Source organism: Oryx dammah, unplaced genomic scaffold (assembly GCF_014754425.2).
Source record: "Oryx dammah isolate SB20612 unplaced genomic scaffold, SCBI_Odam_1.1 HiC_scaffold_18, whole genome shotgun sequence".
In the NCBI taxonomy this organism is placed as follows: Eukaryota; Metazoa; Chordata; class Mammalia; order Artiodactyla; family Bovidae; genus Oryx; species Oryx dammah.
The window spans coordinates 20,044,666-20,062,359 of NW_024070202.1; the positions used below are offsets into that span (position 1 = coordinate 20,044,666).

General features: G+C 36.7%; 1 protein-coding gene and 1 non-coding gene across 2 annotated transcripts in view; one reads left to right on the forward strand and one right to left on the reverse strand.

Moving 5' to 3' along the window:
- Positions 1–2,001: 2,001 nt before the first annotated feature.
- THSD7A (thrombospondin type 1 domain containing 7A) overlaps positions 2,002–17,694 on the reverse strand; it is a 484,105-nt gene continuing 468,412 nt past the window's right edge. The window contains exons 24-28 of the mRNA XM_040260579.1: positions 14,364–14,459; positions 11,246–11,328; positions 10,701–10,911; positions 8,208–8,295; positions 2,002–7,384 (exon numbers count right to left, since the gene is read on the reverse strand). Of these exons, the coding sequence (XP_040116513.1) occupies positions 7,300–7,384; positions 8,208–8,295; positions 10,701–10,911; positions 11,246–11,328; positions 14,364–14,459 (563 nt within the window). The 3' untranslated portion in view covers positions 2,002–7,299. The remainder of the gene's footprint in view (positions 7,385–8,207; positions 8,296–10,700; positions 10,912–11,245; positions 11,329–14,363; positions 14,460–17,694) is intronic.
- On the forward strand, positions 17,023–17,094 carry TRNAS-GGA. The gene has a single exon. It is a non-coding gene; the product is annotated as a tRNA-Ser (tRNA).

Below are 17,694 nucleotides of genomic sequence, written 5' to 3' on the forward strand. Positions count from 1 at the left end.
AGGTGAGGAAGAAAACAGATAAAGACTTGGCCTCTCTCGTGTGTATCTGAGAGAGAGAGTAAAAACACAGCCATGGGCCAAAAAGATATATAAAATCAGGACCACAGAGAAAACTAAAAAAGGGCAAGAGGAAATAAAAGGGATAAAGGTAGTCAAGGAAGACTTCTCACAGGAGGTGGCATTTGAGCAGAGACCTGCATGAAGTGAGCAAGCTGCCAGGCTTATATCAAGGGGAAGAGTGTTCCAGGTAGAGATAACAGTAAGGGCAGAGCTCTAAGGAAAGTGTGTGGTTTTAAGAGACGATTTGGCTCCAACTTCATCACCTCCATGCAACACTGGCCTCAAGGGCCATTGAAAGAGGACAGTGAGCATGCTCAGGAAAAAGCAGGGAGCTGGGGACAATGAAGAGGCATGGGCCCTCATTAAGATCATCTCTGCCTGGGATAGAAAACTAGATTGTGGAGAAATAAAATTCAGAAAGTTTTCTTTACCCAAAAGTTTAAATTTTGCTGATGGCCTAAAATTAACAACTACTTTGGTAGAGCCAAAATTGCCATTTAAACATGATATGTAAGAGAGGACCAAACCCAATAGCCAACACAGACAGGAAAGACAGACATTGTTCAAATTTGCTAGTAACCGAAGAAATGAAAAACAATGAGACAGACTGATATTTTGTTCTGGCCTGGACTGAGTTTTTTCCATAACTCAAATTGTGACCAAAAAGCTATGGGATTTGCCTTGGGTGTTGCCAAGGGGAAGACAAAGGACATTTCCCTCTGAAATAGTAATGGGAAAAGAAATGAAGCTGTTTTCCAATTGTATCTACTAAATTTAACTCATTTTTCTGCCTTCTCTTTTTCCACCCCTGTCACCATCATATTTATAAGATTATATGATCAGGGAGAAAAACATGGCTGAACACATATCAGATTAGCAACTTGAATTCCCTTGGCAGGGAGATGCTATGGCAGAAGGTGGAAAGTGGGAGAAGGAGTGATCCTTGAAAGAAAAGGAAACAAACAAACAAAAAAAAGATGCAACATCAGAAAGCCTGACTGCATGTAAGCACTTCTGTATGGACATACTGTTTTCAGAGTGATGGACACTGACAAGACCTGTAAACTGTAGCGTGTGGTGGCTTCTCTTTGGAGTACGTTTGGTGTGTAATGAAAGGAATCACTAAGGACTCAGACCAACCAGCAAAATGTAGACCAGTCACGTTCATATTTGTGTTTGCAGGGCATAAATTAGAGTTGCAAACTAAAAAATGAAGTTAGTGATTTGACTGTGAATGTCCAAATACCTAGAGATATGTCAGTTATTTTAAAAATTCTCTTCTTGAATCCATTGTAATGAACCAGATAGAAAATAAGGAGACTGCAAATCACTGTGTTTTCATCAAGCATTTGAGTCTAGCTGTATTTTTTGAGCTTTATATACTATATATAACAGGTTCCTTCCTTATTAGTTATATTTTAGCAAATAGCGATTTCAAAAAATGTTTTAGCTGCAAGCTACCCTAACAATAATTGCAATGATTCATCTAATTTGTGCATCCCTTTCAGAATTTGTTAACGTGTGCATCTTAATTTGGAGAGTGAAGGAATTTTAGTTTATTCACGTATGAGCTTCCACCTTGTTTCTGAGGGTTAGTCTCCTGCTGGTAGACACAGGGAAAAGGGACAGGGCGCGGCTTGCCTTCTGACTGAGGGGAAGAAGCGCTGTACCGCAGTGTTCCAGCGTGTCTCAGCGTCCTCTGCTGCTTCCTACCTTGTAATGTACCGGAAACCAAGAGGTCCTTTGTCCAGGATGATTAAACTGTGGCTTCTGCAGACACTTAAAAGTTTGCATCTCTCAAACTTTCTAAATTGGGATTGTAAACAAAAAGACCCAAGAGAGGGCGATATGGTAGTAAAAAGATGTTTTTTTCACTGAAAATAAATGTTAACCCACACTTCAGCAGCAAATGATGCAAATTAAAACACAGATGCACACAAGTAGAATGAAAATGATCTCCGTGTTTATGTTTATCAGCAACAGTTATTTACAAATAACCCATATGAAAATGTAAAAAAGCATATTACATCTTCACATGCCATCTGTATTAACTGAGTAGAGCTTAGTGACAGTATTTGCAAATCTGTAGTAAATTGTACATAGACCTCTTGTGCATTAAAAAAGAAATGTACATAATTTAAAATAAATTACATTACACAATTTACAAAGTAATATTAACAAAAACTTCTTAGACAGCTGCCTTCTTATTTAAACAAAATAAATACTCAGGTAATTAAATTAACCATAAAGAAAACACATTTAGGGGGTTATAATTTATAGAAAGACATTGCAAATTTAATAAAGTTATATTTTACAATGACAGATACTGATCACTTCAAAATCTCTGTCTAAAAATAGGCAAGAAAAAAAGTACCAGAAAGGAAATCTTAATGTTTATTAAAAAAAAAAAAAAAAACTTAAATAGAGTCCTGGAAAATAGTTGAGAGAAGCTCAGTGAGCATTCAAAGCAGGTAATCTAGAAACTATTGCTTAAAAAAAATCTACAAAACACGGGAAGACTGACACCCAAGGACAGTCTAATAGACTAGAGATTTTTGATTGCTGGAAACATGACTCTCGCAACTAAGTGTCTTCATAAAATTGCCCATTTTAAGATCAGGCTTGGTAGAAGCACAAAAACATAAAGCTACAAAATTAACGCTATCCATTTAGCATTTGTTTTGCTCATTTAACAATGTAGACATACCCATTTTTCAGTGTCCCTGCTAGATCCAGAATTATCGTATCACACAGCATAATATCCTTTTTACAGTCCCGTCTGCGGGGCCCACACTCCTGTTTCAGACCCTGAAATCCTGCTCTGTTAGCTCCGCCATCAGAGAGCAGCAATTTCAGTTCTCACATCGCAACACGACCCAGGGAAGATCACACGACCCAGGGAAGATCATTGTCTGACCTGATTCCTCACAGATGTGTTCACAGACTGCTCTTTCAACACCCTTAAGCTTAGAGGGGAAACAGAACAAGAAACACATTTAATTTGATATTTACAGATAGTGAGATCCTGGGCCATTTGGGAAGCCTGATTCTTGCAAGTCTATTCAAACCTCGATTCAGCCTAAGGACAGGCTCTTCTTTTGTCAGTTTTGAGAGCTGCAGGCCTCCCTTGCTGTCTCATAGGGTAGGACGTGTACAGAGACACAGGGGAAGGATGGTGGAGGGGGGAGTACTGGATAGGACTAAATCTAAGGTAAGAATTGACATTTTTACAGAAAAGGTCTTTTTGTGGGATGGGGGTGGGGGGGATGTCCTGCACAGCTTTCCTTCCTTTATCCATGTCTTTGACTGGTACAATTCTGTTTAAACCACTTTTCACACTCGAAGTGACACTTTGACTCCAAGAGAAAAGAGACATAGGTAGTCACCTCTTTTCTTATTAAAAATGTAGGCATCTTTAGCAGAAGATGGTTTTAGGGAAGCAGACAAGACTAGTTGTTGCTAAGGGATCAGACTGGACAAGAGACCAGGCATTGATCATTGTAAAGGAGCAAGGGTATATAGCAAGTTGGAGGTTAAGAAAAATTGAGAGGCGTTACTTGCTTCCTATGAGAAGTTTTAAATAACTGATTTTGTCTTGAAATGTCTAGGAACTTAAGAGGGTTCAGATTAAACTGCTGGGACCACTGCCACCTGCCTGAGGGTGGAGCAGACATATAGCCCAAGCCTGAGAGCATGGCCTGACACACAGACATTACATGAGGAAAAATGTTCACCAAGTTTGAACACCAAATCTAGAGTGAAGGGTGATGTGTGTGTCATTTTCACTCATTAAGCTTTTCCCCTTCTTTTGAATGTCTTAGATATGCATGTAAACAAAAGCCATTACTATTTTACAATATCTAGCAGAGTGTCTTACATGTGATAATTCAATAAATATTAGTCTTATTACAGGTACTTTGTGCTTTGCTATAATTAAGAACATGCTTTTATGAACCCCTTTTCAAATTAGCTTTAAGCTACACTGTAGTGTCCTCGAAAAGGCTTTGAAATAAGGATTATAGTCAGTTTCCTAGATTAGATATTGATGAATGAGCAAATCACCCCCTTTCAAGATCAGTTATGTCACTTCTATGTCGTTTAAATGGAAACAGTCCAACAAAATAATACTGTGTCAACATTTTTCATTTCTTTTTTTTCCCCAACCAAGCAGACCTTCGTACTTACAGAACAGTGATTCTTAATCTTTGTGGGCTCACAGACCATTTTGGTAAGGCGAAAGTGTCAATAGACAAGTTACTACTATATTCCCCTCCTGAATTCTTAGAATGAACAGGAGGAATACTGTTTTGATGAAATCCCAGTAAAGTATTTAACTCATTATTGACTTATGCCAAGAGCAAAAATAAGGCTATTTTCATGTTATAAACATGAATATAGTAACCTTCATTTGTCCAAAATAGCCTCCCTGTACCTTTCCTAACAAGAGGCCAACTTCCAACATGCTCCCTAGTATTAGGTCACACTGAATCTAGATTACTTCATACATGTAACACTGTAAAAGGTAATCAATTTATGAATAAGGTCACCTTGGATTTTCATAACATAATTTTGACCTATGAATTCATTTCAACAGTGTAGGTAGGAGGACACTTCTCTGCTTTCTGAATGAAAGCCATTGTACAGTATTATAAGTATAGCATTAATAGTAAAAATTTATTCCACTCAACAATTTCAAGGGTATTAGGTGTGGCATGCATTTCATAAGACTTAGCAAGATTCTTCCAGTAATGGTAATAGATTCTTTCTCAACCATTTTGGACAAATGGGAGCTCATTTTACTCACATAAATCAACTTGAGGATTATCTGGGAGACCCCTGAGTACATTTATTGGCAATCACAGTTTCAGGGTGACAATATTATTTTTGTCTTCCTCTTTTAGCAAGACAGATGAGATGGAATTTGTTTCTATGCCTTTCCTTCTTGAAATCCTTGGTAAAAGGCAAAATTCTCATTTTCCTGATAACCTGTTTGCTCAGAAATGATTTACACATTGCTTAACACAGGAAATACTGGTCAAGGTTATTAGTGCATACCACCTTCAATACTTATTGAAATATGTAGAAATCTGCTTATTTGAGGGACAATGACATTCTAATCTATCTTTTGTAATCTTTGCAGATACTCTAGAATGAACAGTAGGGTGAATTCAAACTCTAGTATGAAGGTGAAATACCTTCTACTCCTAACCATTTGTACAGCAACACAGCTATTTTTAAGATAAAATGGCTTGTGATACTTTTTTTTTTTTTAAAGACCTGAACATCTGATGTCCTCCCCTCTCCCAAAGGTAGTTGCAAAACTGTTGCCTGAAAAATGGTATTGCTTTTTAATGGCACCTTTTAGATTTTCTTTTCATATGAAAGAAACCAGCCAAGCTAGATATCATTTTACTGTGCCATTCCCAGGGCTACATCTGTGAAAAATATAACTACTTGCAATACATTAAGACGTTTAATGACTGGTTTTCGGTTTTGAAATTAAACACTGATCACAGTCAGAGGGTACATGAGTGAAAATTCAAGATGACACGATGGAGAATGAGCACTGGAAAAAACCTCTAGACCAGCAAATCACAACTTGCAAATGTGGCCTGCTGACTTTATAGGAAGTTTTATTGAAAAATAGCCATGCCCATTCTCTATGTACTGTATTGCGTATTGTCTATGGCTGTCTTCTCACAATGGCAGAATGGACAGGCTGCAACATAGACCTGGCTGGAATATTTACCATCTGACCTTTTACAAAAAAAAAAAAGTGCCACCCTTGGTCTAGATATTTAATGAGGTCCTGGACAAAATATTTATTTTTCTCTTTTGAAAATTCTAGTTTTTGATACCATACATTAAAAAGACTTGCTTCAGATTTTACCACTGAGAAAGACTAAACTATGGATTTTGAAATACATTCCATCTGAAAGTAGGAAAACAAATCTGGGAGAAAAAAAAAATCAGACCATTTTGATTTCTTTTAATTACAAAAAATCACCAATAAATTATTTTTTCCATCTGCTCAAAATTAAAAAGACAACCAGCTCCTTTTTTTCTTTTCTTTTCTTTTTTTAACAAAGATAACAAATATAAAAATCTAGTCATAAACAGCCTTCAAAGTACAATTAGAAACCGACTAGAGGGACCCATCTTTTGGAGGGTTAGTGAGTTCGGGACTTAAACTCTGAAGTTATCACCATGCTGTTGATGTCACAATGGCTGCAGCGATGAGGAAGTATGTACACAGCAGATGTAACAGCTAACTCCATCCCGTCGCCATCCCAGCTGAACTTTTACTCTCTTCAGGACACAAGAACTTGTAAATGTCTCCACACTTTGAGCACAGATGTCTTCATCCCATATGAAAAGAGGCAGTTTCTATGGCAATACTGGTTAAGCGCCTATCATGCTGCACTAATATAGTGCAAAAATGTGCCTTCCGTATAGCAAAAAAGATCCAGGCAACCAGTTTGAAAATTAGGGAAAGTAGAAATGTGCTATATTAACACAAGCAAATTAGTTTTCCAGACAATAACCATTGTAAAATACTGAACTTGAGGACTCTTCTAAGGTACTAGTACATGTCCAGCATTCGTACTTTGGAGAGAGACAAGAAGTCTTACAAAAGGGTCTTTGCCTCTGAAATGGAGCTCAGTGAAACTATTATCAACCACCAAGATGCTGAATTTACTCAATGGGTTTTCTGCTCAGTTTAGAGCTTAGTTTTAGCCACCATTAAAATTGCTTATTAACAAGTATATAATCTGACATAATAATGTGTATCATTCAATTGAGTAGGCATGTTGTTATGTTTGAATATAGTAGTGTAGAGATTTTGGTATTAAACTCTTCATGTGAAAATGTTACTAGGGGTTAACACTGCGGACAGAGGCTTGCATCAGGCATCCTAAACTGGTCAATCCCACCATCATGTTTTTAGAGATGAAAGTGAATTATCAGTTGGTAGATTTCAGAAAAGATCACATAAAACTCTCAGAATGCATCATGTATCAACTAAATCTCCTAGAATTCTCAGGGCTGATGGTTTTGATCTAAGTAGTACTGTCTTGGTATATCAATGGCACTGTGATTTTCACTCCTTCCTTAATGATGATCTTTTAAGAAGTAACACTGTAGTTTAATTCACACAGTTTGAATAGCTTTGTGGCCTCTGGATATCTACAGCAAAGGCAGAAAGCTGAAATTGGAAGCTGCAGGATAAGTTACAACTTACATGTCAGCATCTCCATCATAGGCTAAGGTCAAAGGTTTCAGCCGGTTGTTTTGCCTTCTTTGGGGTTTCTTTGGCTTCTTGCTGTTAAAAAAAATCAATAAAACTGTGAGAAAGAAAATCTTCAATTGTAATTTTTATTGCTTTAAATGAAAAAAATGGAAACAGTGATAAACCTAAAAATTGCTTAATTGTCTACACTTTCTAAATTCAATCCCCGAATTTGATTTTCTGGTTTTTTAATTCCTCAGTTTTATGCTCTGAATAAACATAAACCAGAACCCTTCAAGTATGTTATTATCGTGTAAAAGATAAATTATCTAGATATAATTTCCCTGGTGCTAATAATGGAATAATGTTATAGTATAGTCAGGAATTGGAGAAGGAAATGGCAACCCACTCCAGTGTTCTTGCCTGGAGAATCCCAGGGACGGGGGAGCCTGGTGGGCTGCCGTCTATGGGGTCGCACAGAGTCGGACACGACTGAAGTGACTTAGCAGCATAGTTATTTATATTTGTCCACAAACTTTTATAAATAACACAACTTATAATATGTTTTAAAAGACAGTTGAATTAGGTATTATCATAATCTCTTCCTCAGTAGTAACTTAATAAAAAATGTACAGTTCACCATAAGTATACAAAGTAATATATGGTGCTTACATAACCAGGGGGAACAACTTGAGAAGATGGCCTGGGGCAGTTCTGGCTCATATTCAGAAATTAAATGGTTCGGATTCAGTTGCTTTTAGATTATCCATCTATGCTTATTCAGAAACTCAGGTGAACCCTAAATAAATGTGGAGTGCTTATTTGAGACATTAGATTGCTGTTCCTGGTTATGGCCAATTGAAAGTATTTCCTCTGAAATAGATCTCCTTAGATTTTTAAATATTTAAACACTCACCAAGCTAGATAGATCATGGAGACAATGAAGATGAGTAACACGAATGCCCCAGCTGCTACACCATAAACCCAGGTCTTCAGTCTCCCATCTAAGAAGAATAGACATTGGTCATTAACTTACATTAGTCTGCTATATATATTACAGTCTTTAACTATGACCAATGACCAGTCACATATGACCAAGTTCTTTGAAAACTCAAAATGAATTATTGCTTAGGCAGAGTTAATGATTAATGCAAAGCTGCTATTATGTGTTAGATGCTCTTTCATTAAAGATAAATTCTCAATGAAAATTGAATTGAATAATGATAAATAATGTTGCAATTTGAGTTCAGATTTCAAGTTAATATGTCTAAATTTCTGCTACTTCCTATATGGATTTTACTTTAAACTCAACATATGTGCTACACTATATAAATGTTTTCTTCTGATTTTCATTCTATCTTCAGAATGGCAATTGTGAGAAAAGAAGAAAACAATGCAATTTCAAGTAATTCCTACAACTTTTCTGATGCTGACAGGTATCTCAATGTAAATTTTTTCATTTAAATATTTTTTTCAGATGAAAGTAAATATATTTAACATTTTTGGAATTAATAATCCTTTATCTAGTTTATACTTCAGAGTGTGCTTTAAAATTAATTTGACAATATCATTTGTAAAAATAACCAAGTTTGATTAACACATGAAAGAATCTCAAAATAACATTTTTTCTATCTTTTCTATTTATGGAATCAGACAAGACAGGAATTTTTTTTCTAGTTCTATGGCAGGAACTTTTAAAATTTGGTTTTCTGGTCTCATTCTCTTTGAACTTCTGTTTTATATTCTGAATAAACTTCAAATGGATGTTAGTATGAATGATTTTGCCTAACTTGTTCCTCACACCAACATTTATTTTCTGTTATACCCAACCAGCTAAACATTAATTTTAATATTGAAATTATAGATTGGGCAAACTGATACCACAGAGACTCTGGTTTATCCAACATTTGAAAGACGTCAAAAGCAAATCAGTACTATGATGATATGATGATTATTTTTGCCTACAGCTGGATCAACTTAGAAGTTCATTCATATGCTGGAAACAAACCAAGTTAATATTCTAGACATTATTTTTTTCAATTCTAAAAAAAAACTGAGTGAGTTCAAAATCAAAAGAACTGTTCTACTGTTGGGTTTATCTATTCTGAGAGAAATTCAACAAATATTTTTGGGTTTTTCAGAAAACAAGAGCATGATCTAATTGTGTATTTTTATAATGTATACCTTTTTAATATATTAAAATGTTCATTTTAGGAAAACTATAAAATGTAAAATGACAATTATATTTAAAAAGCAGTTTTGATATGAGGAGATCTGCTTGGATTCTTGGTCAAGATCAAGATTGCAAATGGCCATTTGCTGGTCCGCCATCTTGGATACTGAGAAGAAGAGCTTCCCATGCTTACACAGACAGGTCAGCTTTACAAAATAAATTTTATCTTCAGATCAAAATCTAATAAAGTCAGGGATGATGTGGTTATATATTAATCACCCAAGTGGTGAAAATACTTTAAAAAAATCCCAATAGTGATTCAGCAGTAAGGTAAAGTGTTTTGACTCCATGCATTAAAAAGACAGTTGTGCTATATGCAGATTCTTCCTTTCTCAAGTTTCTACTGGCGTTAGGAAGTAGTTTATGCTTTGCTTTGCCTGGCAATTTCCTTTGGTCATGAAGTGGTAATCCCTCTAGGGTGTGAGGAGAAGGGGCATGAGCTGAGTTACGTGTAGCTCTCGCAGCACATTTTCAAGCACCAGCTTAGTTCCAAGAATGAGTATATGGCTGAATCAACCGGGGAGACTGAATGCGCAGAGTAAGGATAGAATGTGATCAGCCTCCAGGCTTCAAGTTCATTGCTGGATACATTATGAGCTGTCTGTTTAATGACATGGGTCTGGTCAGTCTCCAAGTTTAGACTGGCCCATCGAGACAGGAAGGCTCCACGCCTGTCCCCATGTATCTGGTCCTAGTACAGATTCTGCGTATTTGAGTGTGCCAGCTCCAAGCGCTGACAGAAATTGGTCTGGCTGCCAAGCATCCCCTGCATTACTGACCTTCCCATTTAGGGTTCAAATATTTAACACTCTGTGGTCAAATGGAAAATTCTTGAATGTCTTTTCACAGTTTTGATTTGTTTTAGTTCTGCATGACAACACACTTTCCCCCTAATATTTTCACTGTGAGATTACTTTAATCAATGTGAAAATAATTCTAAATTTACAACTGAAATTTATCAATCCTAGAATTTTTCTCAGAAGAGAGCAGGTTCATATCTCTGAATTTTGAGTATGATTGCCTTTTTCACAATAATTGTAAAAATTATACGAATATAGGACAGTATCAAAAGAAATGACTATAGATGAAATAATTCTCTCTTAAGAAAATGCTTGCTCATTATTGGTTAAATATACAGCCAAGGAATGCTGCATCAGCACGGTCTGGTCACTTCACCTGGCCCAAATGGCTGCAGAAACCAGGTCCTTCCCCGTCCCACTGGGTTACTGGAGGGCTGGGTTGGATGCACTGCCCGACTGGTTTTCACGTCTCCTCTTTTGTCCTCCACGGTGGGTATCACCATCACGGGGATCCGTGTGCACTGCTCAAGTGTACCATTGGAAGACATGACTTCAGTGTACCCTTCTTCACAACCGCATGTCCTTGTCTGCAGGAGAACAAGACTTACACTGTACATGCAAGGTGATACCACACCTGACCTGAAGGGCAGGCTTTAAAGAAGTACTGTTCTGGGAATTTACTCCACGTAATTTCTGTCACCACTATGTAAAAAAAAAAACACACTTTTTTTGGTACCTTATACAAATTTATTCTAATGGTAGAAGGAAGTGCATTCAGAATTATTTATACTGATAAAAAGAAGTAGTCCCAAAATAGAATTTTTAAGACATTTTTCGGGGTGGGGGGGATGGATTGTACCAGAAGCAGTGTGATGACTAATGATGAAGCTGGCTTGTCTACTCTAATGAATTCACACATACCTCGCTACAGTATGAGTGGGGTTGACTACACGGTGGGTTACAAGACCTGTCAGCATCAGGCTGGCGCACCACCAAGCAGCCCCCTGCAGAACAGAAAATCATATTTTGACAAGTAGCATCTCTTGCAGTGATAAAAAAAAAAATACACCATTGTTGTAGACTGATCTTTGAATCCTGAACTGCCTTGGGAGTCTCATAGACTTCTGAGGGCAGCTGACTTGAATACCTGGTTAACCTTGACCACTTTACTTAGGAACTTTGAGACCCTTCTCATTCAGAGGACATAGTACCTGCCACCCCAGCAGGTGCTCAGTAAGTACCTGTTGATTAGATGATTTTATAGTCGATACTTTGAAAACACTAATTGTTTGCAAGCTAATGTCATAGCTTCTGAGACCAAGTCCAACATTAAAAAGCAGATTTAATTCTCTTTTAAAGTTAAAATACTTTCCTTGTTTTTCAAATGAACAGTCTTCAACTTAAGATACCTTTTTGGTTTCTGTGACAACCTTGTAAATGCCTTTTTTTATAATACGTATTTCTTTTGGAGAAAGTCACTAATTCAGGATTTTTTTTTTTTTTTGTATATAAGAAAACAAATGCAGCTTCTAAGTGGTATGTCTACACTATTGTTTAAACTTGACACTGCAGTTCTCTAGTGACTCCTCTTATTTCCTCCTCCTTCTCTTAGTACCAGCTATGCCACAGTTGTTACAATGAAGTTTTCAAGGTGAGACTAGATGTCATTAAGAAACAGAACTGGTAGCATGTAAAGAATTCATAGCTTCAAACCACACTTGATCAATTTCACAGAAGTTTAGCAAAGCAAAAATTTTCCTTTATTTATGGAACTGATGATCCTCTGGAATTGAATTAAAGGTGTTAATTCTTTGCCTTATCACTTAACATTATAAACAAAATATTCACAGAAAAATTGTTATGGAAAAGCAGTTAGTCATTGCAAGGCAGCTGGAGTGACATGGCTCTACTGAAGTTATTAGCATTAAACACATGAAGACAAAGGAAATCACTGAGAGTTTCCTGTAAGGACAAATATTCATAAAATTGGAACAATCGATCAAGGTAGGTAATATTCTTTATATGCTTGACTATTTCCCATAAACAGTCTCACCTCTCCTAGAAGATGGGAGAAGAATGCATATAGTGTTTTATCACAAATCATTTACACAATTTTTTTTTTTTTTTGCTATAAAACAGCTTTAGACGGGGATAAATTCATGGGATACTCTATGGAAAAGAAATTGAAAATATGATTTCTACAGGTAAGTCTTTTAAAATTTGACTTATCTTATACTGGGGAATAGCCCCAATTTCAGTGTGAAAAGAACTTGTAATGTGTAGAATAAAAGTCAGACAATGATTATTTGCATCCATATTTGGGGGAAAAAAAAAAAGAAAACACTGAAAACTAACAGGATTCACTGGGAAAGCTGTAAAACTCCTGATTAGTTTAAAGAAGGTAGACATTCATTTTCAACACCTGAGTTGAGTGGTGTCCATGCATGCTAATTCACTTCAGTCGTGTCCAACTCTCTGTGACCCCATGGACTGTAGCCCGCCAGACTCCTCTGTCCATGGGGATTCTCCAGGCAAGAATACTGGAGTGGGTTGCCATGCCCTCCTCCAGGAGATCTTCCTGACCCAGGGATTGAACCTGCATCCCTTACATCTCCTGCACTGGCAGGCGGGTTCTTTACCAGTTCTGCCACCTGGGAAGGACCACCTCTCTCATGTCTTCAGGGTCAGAAAGCCTGTGCTCCTCTCCCCAAAGCTCTGTCTCCCCCTGTTGCCTCTGAGAGTGGCTTGCTTGGATTTTTTTTTTTTTTCCCCAGAAAATGACACTGTCAGAGAGCAAAGGGTTTCCTGGTAGGTGTCTTGTCTTTATTATAAATGTGTCCACTGAGAGTTGCTATTATCAAGTGTTTCTTAACCCAGCTCATGTATAAAATCTTATCTTCACAAGAATACAATTTGACATCCTGCTCTAGCTTTCATAGGCTGGAAATGCCTAATTAGGTTTCAGTAACTCCAAGTAATTTAAAACTCAATATAAAAATTTATGCTTTCCAAAAAGCATATTGATCCCTGATCCTGTCATCTTACTGTAGATGTTACAATTAAATTTACAAATGGATATTACTCAGAGGCACCAAAATGCACACTACCTTTTTTTTCTGCCAGAGGGTCAAAACAATGGCAGCAGGTCAGCAGGTCCTCTGAATAGTTAACGTGCAACCCTCACGATACACTGTGGAGAGTTCTGTGGACAGATCTCCACAAATACGTTGTTTGAGACACTGAGGACCCATCTCTGGGTCCATAGGCTTGATGCTGAGGTTCTTCTTCTGACCTTAGTTCCTTGATAGGAAATTTTTGCAGGGTGGCTCACTCTATCTCGGGAGCCAATTTTCTTCCCTCTTGAAGGGTCTTTGGGATCCCTTGCATTTACTGGACTCAGATAAGGAAACTTTTAGTAACTATAGATTAATTCTATGGGGTCTGTTTGGGTCAAAGGGAATTAAAAAAAAAAAAAAAGCTCTTCATTTGGATGTCTCCTTTCAATGTATAATAAGTTTTGAATGGGGACAGAGTAGGTACTATGACTACTCAGATGCTCTGAGCTTGTTTTACCAATAGGTCTTGTATCTTAGTTAATTAAAAAAAAAACTAGAGGTCATAGATTTCTGAATTTAAACAAAATATTTGGATTTGTATAATCATATTCTCTTGGCAATATTTTTGGACAGCATATATTGCCTCTAAGGCACAGAAACAGATATAGTCAACAAAACACTGACTTTTTAGCATGGAGTAAGTTATTAATATATAAAATTTTTAAGAAAACAATCAGATTAACTTATAACAGTAATTTATTAGAATTAGACAGTAATATCTAAAATGGCTGGGTGAGGGAGAATCTAACTGAAACATTTAAAAGTAAAATAATTTATCCCTGGTCATCAGGTACACAGCTCAGGTGTTGGGAACTCAACCACATGTGGAATACTGAAAAAATATCTCTGTTTTCTTAATTATTTTCTTTAACCACTTACATGTGTGTTATAGGAAGACTTTCAAAGAGGAATGGAAGGTTTACCTGTTACATTGACACCATCTGATCTTTGACACCAGACTGTTCGGGAAGAGCCCTTCCAAGCACTGGCCATCCATTTATACTCGTAACACTGTCCGTCTGCAGGGGCACAATACACATTAACAGAGGGATTCTGCAGGCCAGGGGGACAATCATGGAGACAGGTATTAGTGCAATATTTATAAACAATTGGAAAGGGATAAGAAGTCTATCCTGAATGATTCAAATGTGAAGTTACCATCCTGAGGTTGCCATAAAGATGTTACAAAATTCCAGATGTGTGCCTAAATGCCAACTAATTTTCCAAGTCGGCTACCACACTGTTTGATGTGAACCCAGATTTTCAATTTAAATTTATGTTTTATTTAAAGCATTATATCAGACACATACAAATAAGGACAGAGAATAACTGAAAAAATATATCAACTACCCATCATTCAATTTTAACAAATATTACTATTTAGTCATATTTGCTTTAGTTTTGTTTGTTGATGAGTAAAAAATACTAACGAACTTGATGGCCTATTATAGTCCTTCCTGATCTCCATCTGTGTCTGTCCTGCAATATGCACTATTTTGAAGTAGACACAAGCATTTCTGTGACAGGCTTTTTATTCTTTGAATATAACTATAATATAAATATATGTAATCCATAAATGACTTACAGCATTATTTTTAGGCAGTTTTAAAATTTAAAAAGCATTATATTGACACATAATACATATATCTTTTTGAAACTTAATAGCCAATGTTATAGATGAAATATTTCTATGTGATTTTTTAATGCAGGCACAGTCAATTAATTTTAGCTGCTGCATAGAATTCCGTGATACTAACTACAATTTATTTCCTCTATGGATGGGCTTTTACGTTGTGTTCAATTTATGCTATTACAACAGTGCCTCCAGTGGCCAGCCTTGTGCAAGCCTCCTAGTGTTTCTTTAAGGTAAAATATTTAGAAGGGAAATTTCTGGGCATTACTGTAGGGATAGCTGAAACTTTACTAAACACAGCTCATTTTTTTTTCTTTAAATGGAGACAATTTACATATCCCCCAGCAGTGAATAAGAGTTACTATTACTCTAAACCCTCAAAAACATTTGTAAGTCCCAGATTTAAATTTCTTGTTTATCTTGTGGATGTGGAAAGCTATCTTGTCATTTTAAATTGCAGCTATTACCAAAGCTATCAAACAGTAAGGAAAACGTTTTGCAGCATTCAGAGTTCCTCTTGTGAACTGCTTATGTATCTCTTTTGGTTTTCCTCAGCCCTTCAACTGAAATCTATGCCTTTTCTGAGTTGTGGGAATTTTTTATTCTAGAATAACACTTCTCAGATGATGATCCAGGGACCAGGGATGCCTTTGGCATTCCCTCAGAGTATGTGTGTGAGGATTTTCCCTTTGATCTGCACACCTGGGTAAGTAAGCCTGGACTTCCTTCACATACAGAAACTAAACTAAGATGGCAACAGGCTGAATGCAGAGGCAGATAAGAGAATCCAACTGTCTTCTGTTAAGCCAGATGTTACAGAGATGTGAAAAAGTGCACAAGAAGACCATGCCTGTCATAAAAGTTATTTTCTTTCTGCTTTGGAAAATAGTTATTTTTCGGGAAATATGTTATGATAACATACAATTGATTTGTGATTGTTTTAAATAAGTTACCAAATATTTAAAAACTTAACAGTTTTCATTTTTCAGTGTGCAAAAGTTTGATATGTATACATCAAAGAAAAACCATTTGGGGTCCTCCACAGTTTTACAACTGTGAAATTGTCTTGGAATGCTGAAAAACTTTAGGATAGTTGTTCTAGACACTAATTCCTTCAAATTGACTTCAGATTTCTTCTCTGTGTCTGTGGCTTGCCTGGCAACCTAGTTTATGATCTGCTTTACGATGTGTGCATGCTCAGTCGCATCCGACTCTGCGACCTCGTGGACTGCAGCCCGCCAGGCGCCTCTGTTCATGGGATTCTCCAGGCAAGGCTCCTGGAGTGAGTCGCCATGCCCTCTTCCTGTGTCACTATGTAGAAGATTTAAATTTTGATTTGAAAGTATTTTTATTGTTTACCATTTTTGTTTGTGATCTTGGTGTTGTACTGGGGAGATTTTTCTCATTTTTTTTCCTCCCCAACTTTGTTTTATTTCTTAAGATTTCACGTAAATAGATGGGAGCTGTCTGTTTAAATTTTTAGTAAGACTCATAATTAAAGCCATCTAGGTTTTAGTGTGTGTGCATGTGTGAGCCTATCTGACACACTTGGGTTTTAATAGTTATGGAATCTATGGTTTGCGTCTCCATTACTCTTGATAAATAACATTCTAAATAGCTGTCAGGTTTTTACATTTATTAGCAAAATATATTCACAGAAACTATAGTTTTTAAACACTATCAGTATTAGAATTTTGTTCTCTTTTTTGGTTTCATTGAGTTTTCCATGAGGTGGTCTACTTTGATCAAAAAGCAAGCTATTGGTTTTATTGATTATCTTGGTTATTTTCTATCTCACTGAATTCGTATTTATCTGTATTACTTATATGTTATCTCCATTTTCTTTCCTTTTTTTTTTAAACTGAGTTGAAAGTGAGTTTATATTATACTTTTCCCTCTCCTGTATAAGCATGTAAGGCTTTAAATCCCCTTCTAAATACTTTGGGGCTTCTCTGGTGGCTCAGAGGTTAAAGCGTCTGCCTGGAATGCAGGAGACCCGGGTTTGATCCCTGGGTAGGGAAGATCCCCTGGAGAAGGAAATGGCAACCCACTCCAGTATTCTTGCCTGGAGAATCCCATGGAGGGAGGAGCCTGGTAGGCTACAGTTCATGGGGTCGCAAAGAGTCAGACACGACTGAGGGACTTCACTTTCACTTTCTAAATACTTTGCTGCTGCACCCTGCATAACATTTGATATGTAACGCTCTAGAAATGTAGCTTTCAGTTTTTAGTTCTGTGGGTGCATGAGAGAATTTCTTTGCGATTGTTGTTGCTGATTCCTAATTGTCATTATGGGGTAAAGAATCCTCTTTCTTTTCTTGGGAATTAACTCACTTATTATAACTGCTGTCCTATCTCTCCTTCTTTAGTTACCCTGTCCCCAGAATATGGATGGTAAATTTGAGAAAATGTAATCAATAAGGTGGATAATTCAATAATTCCTCAGTTAAGTCATCTAGCTCAGGTGGCTTTTACTCTAAGCACTGTTCTCCAACATTCTAAGCTTTCCTCAACTTTTCAGTAATATAGATGTTATTTTGGCCCTTCTTTGCTAATATATGTCATGCTCCTTAATTATTTCAGAACATAAGCAAGAATGAGAAGGTTCTTTGTTGAGCAAG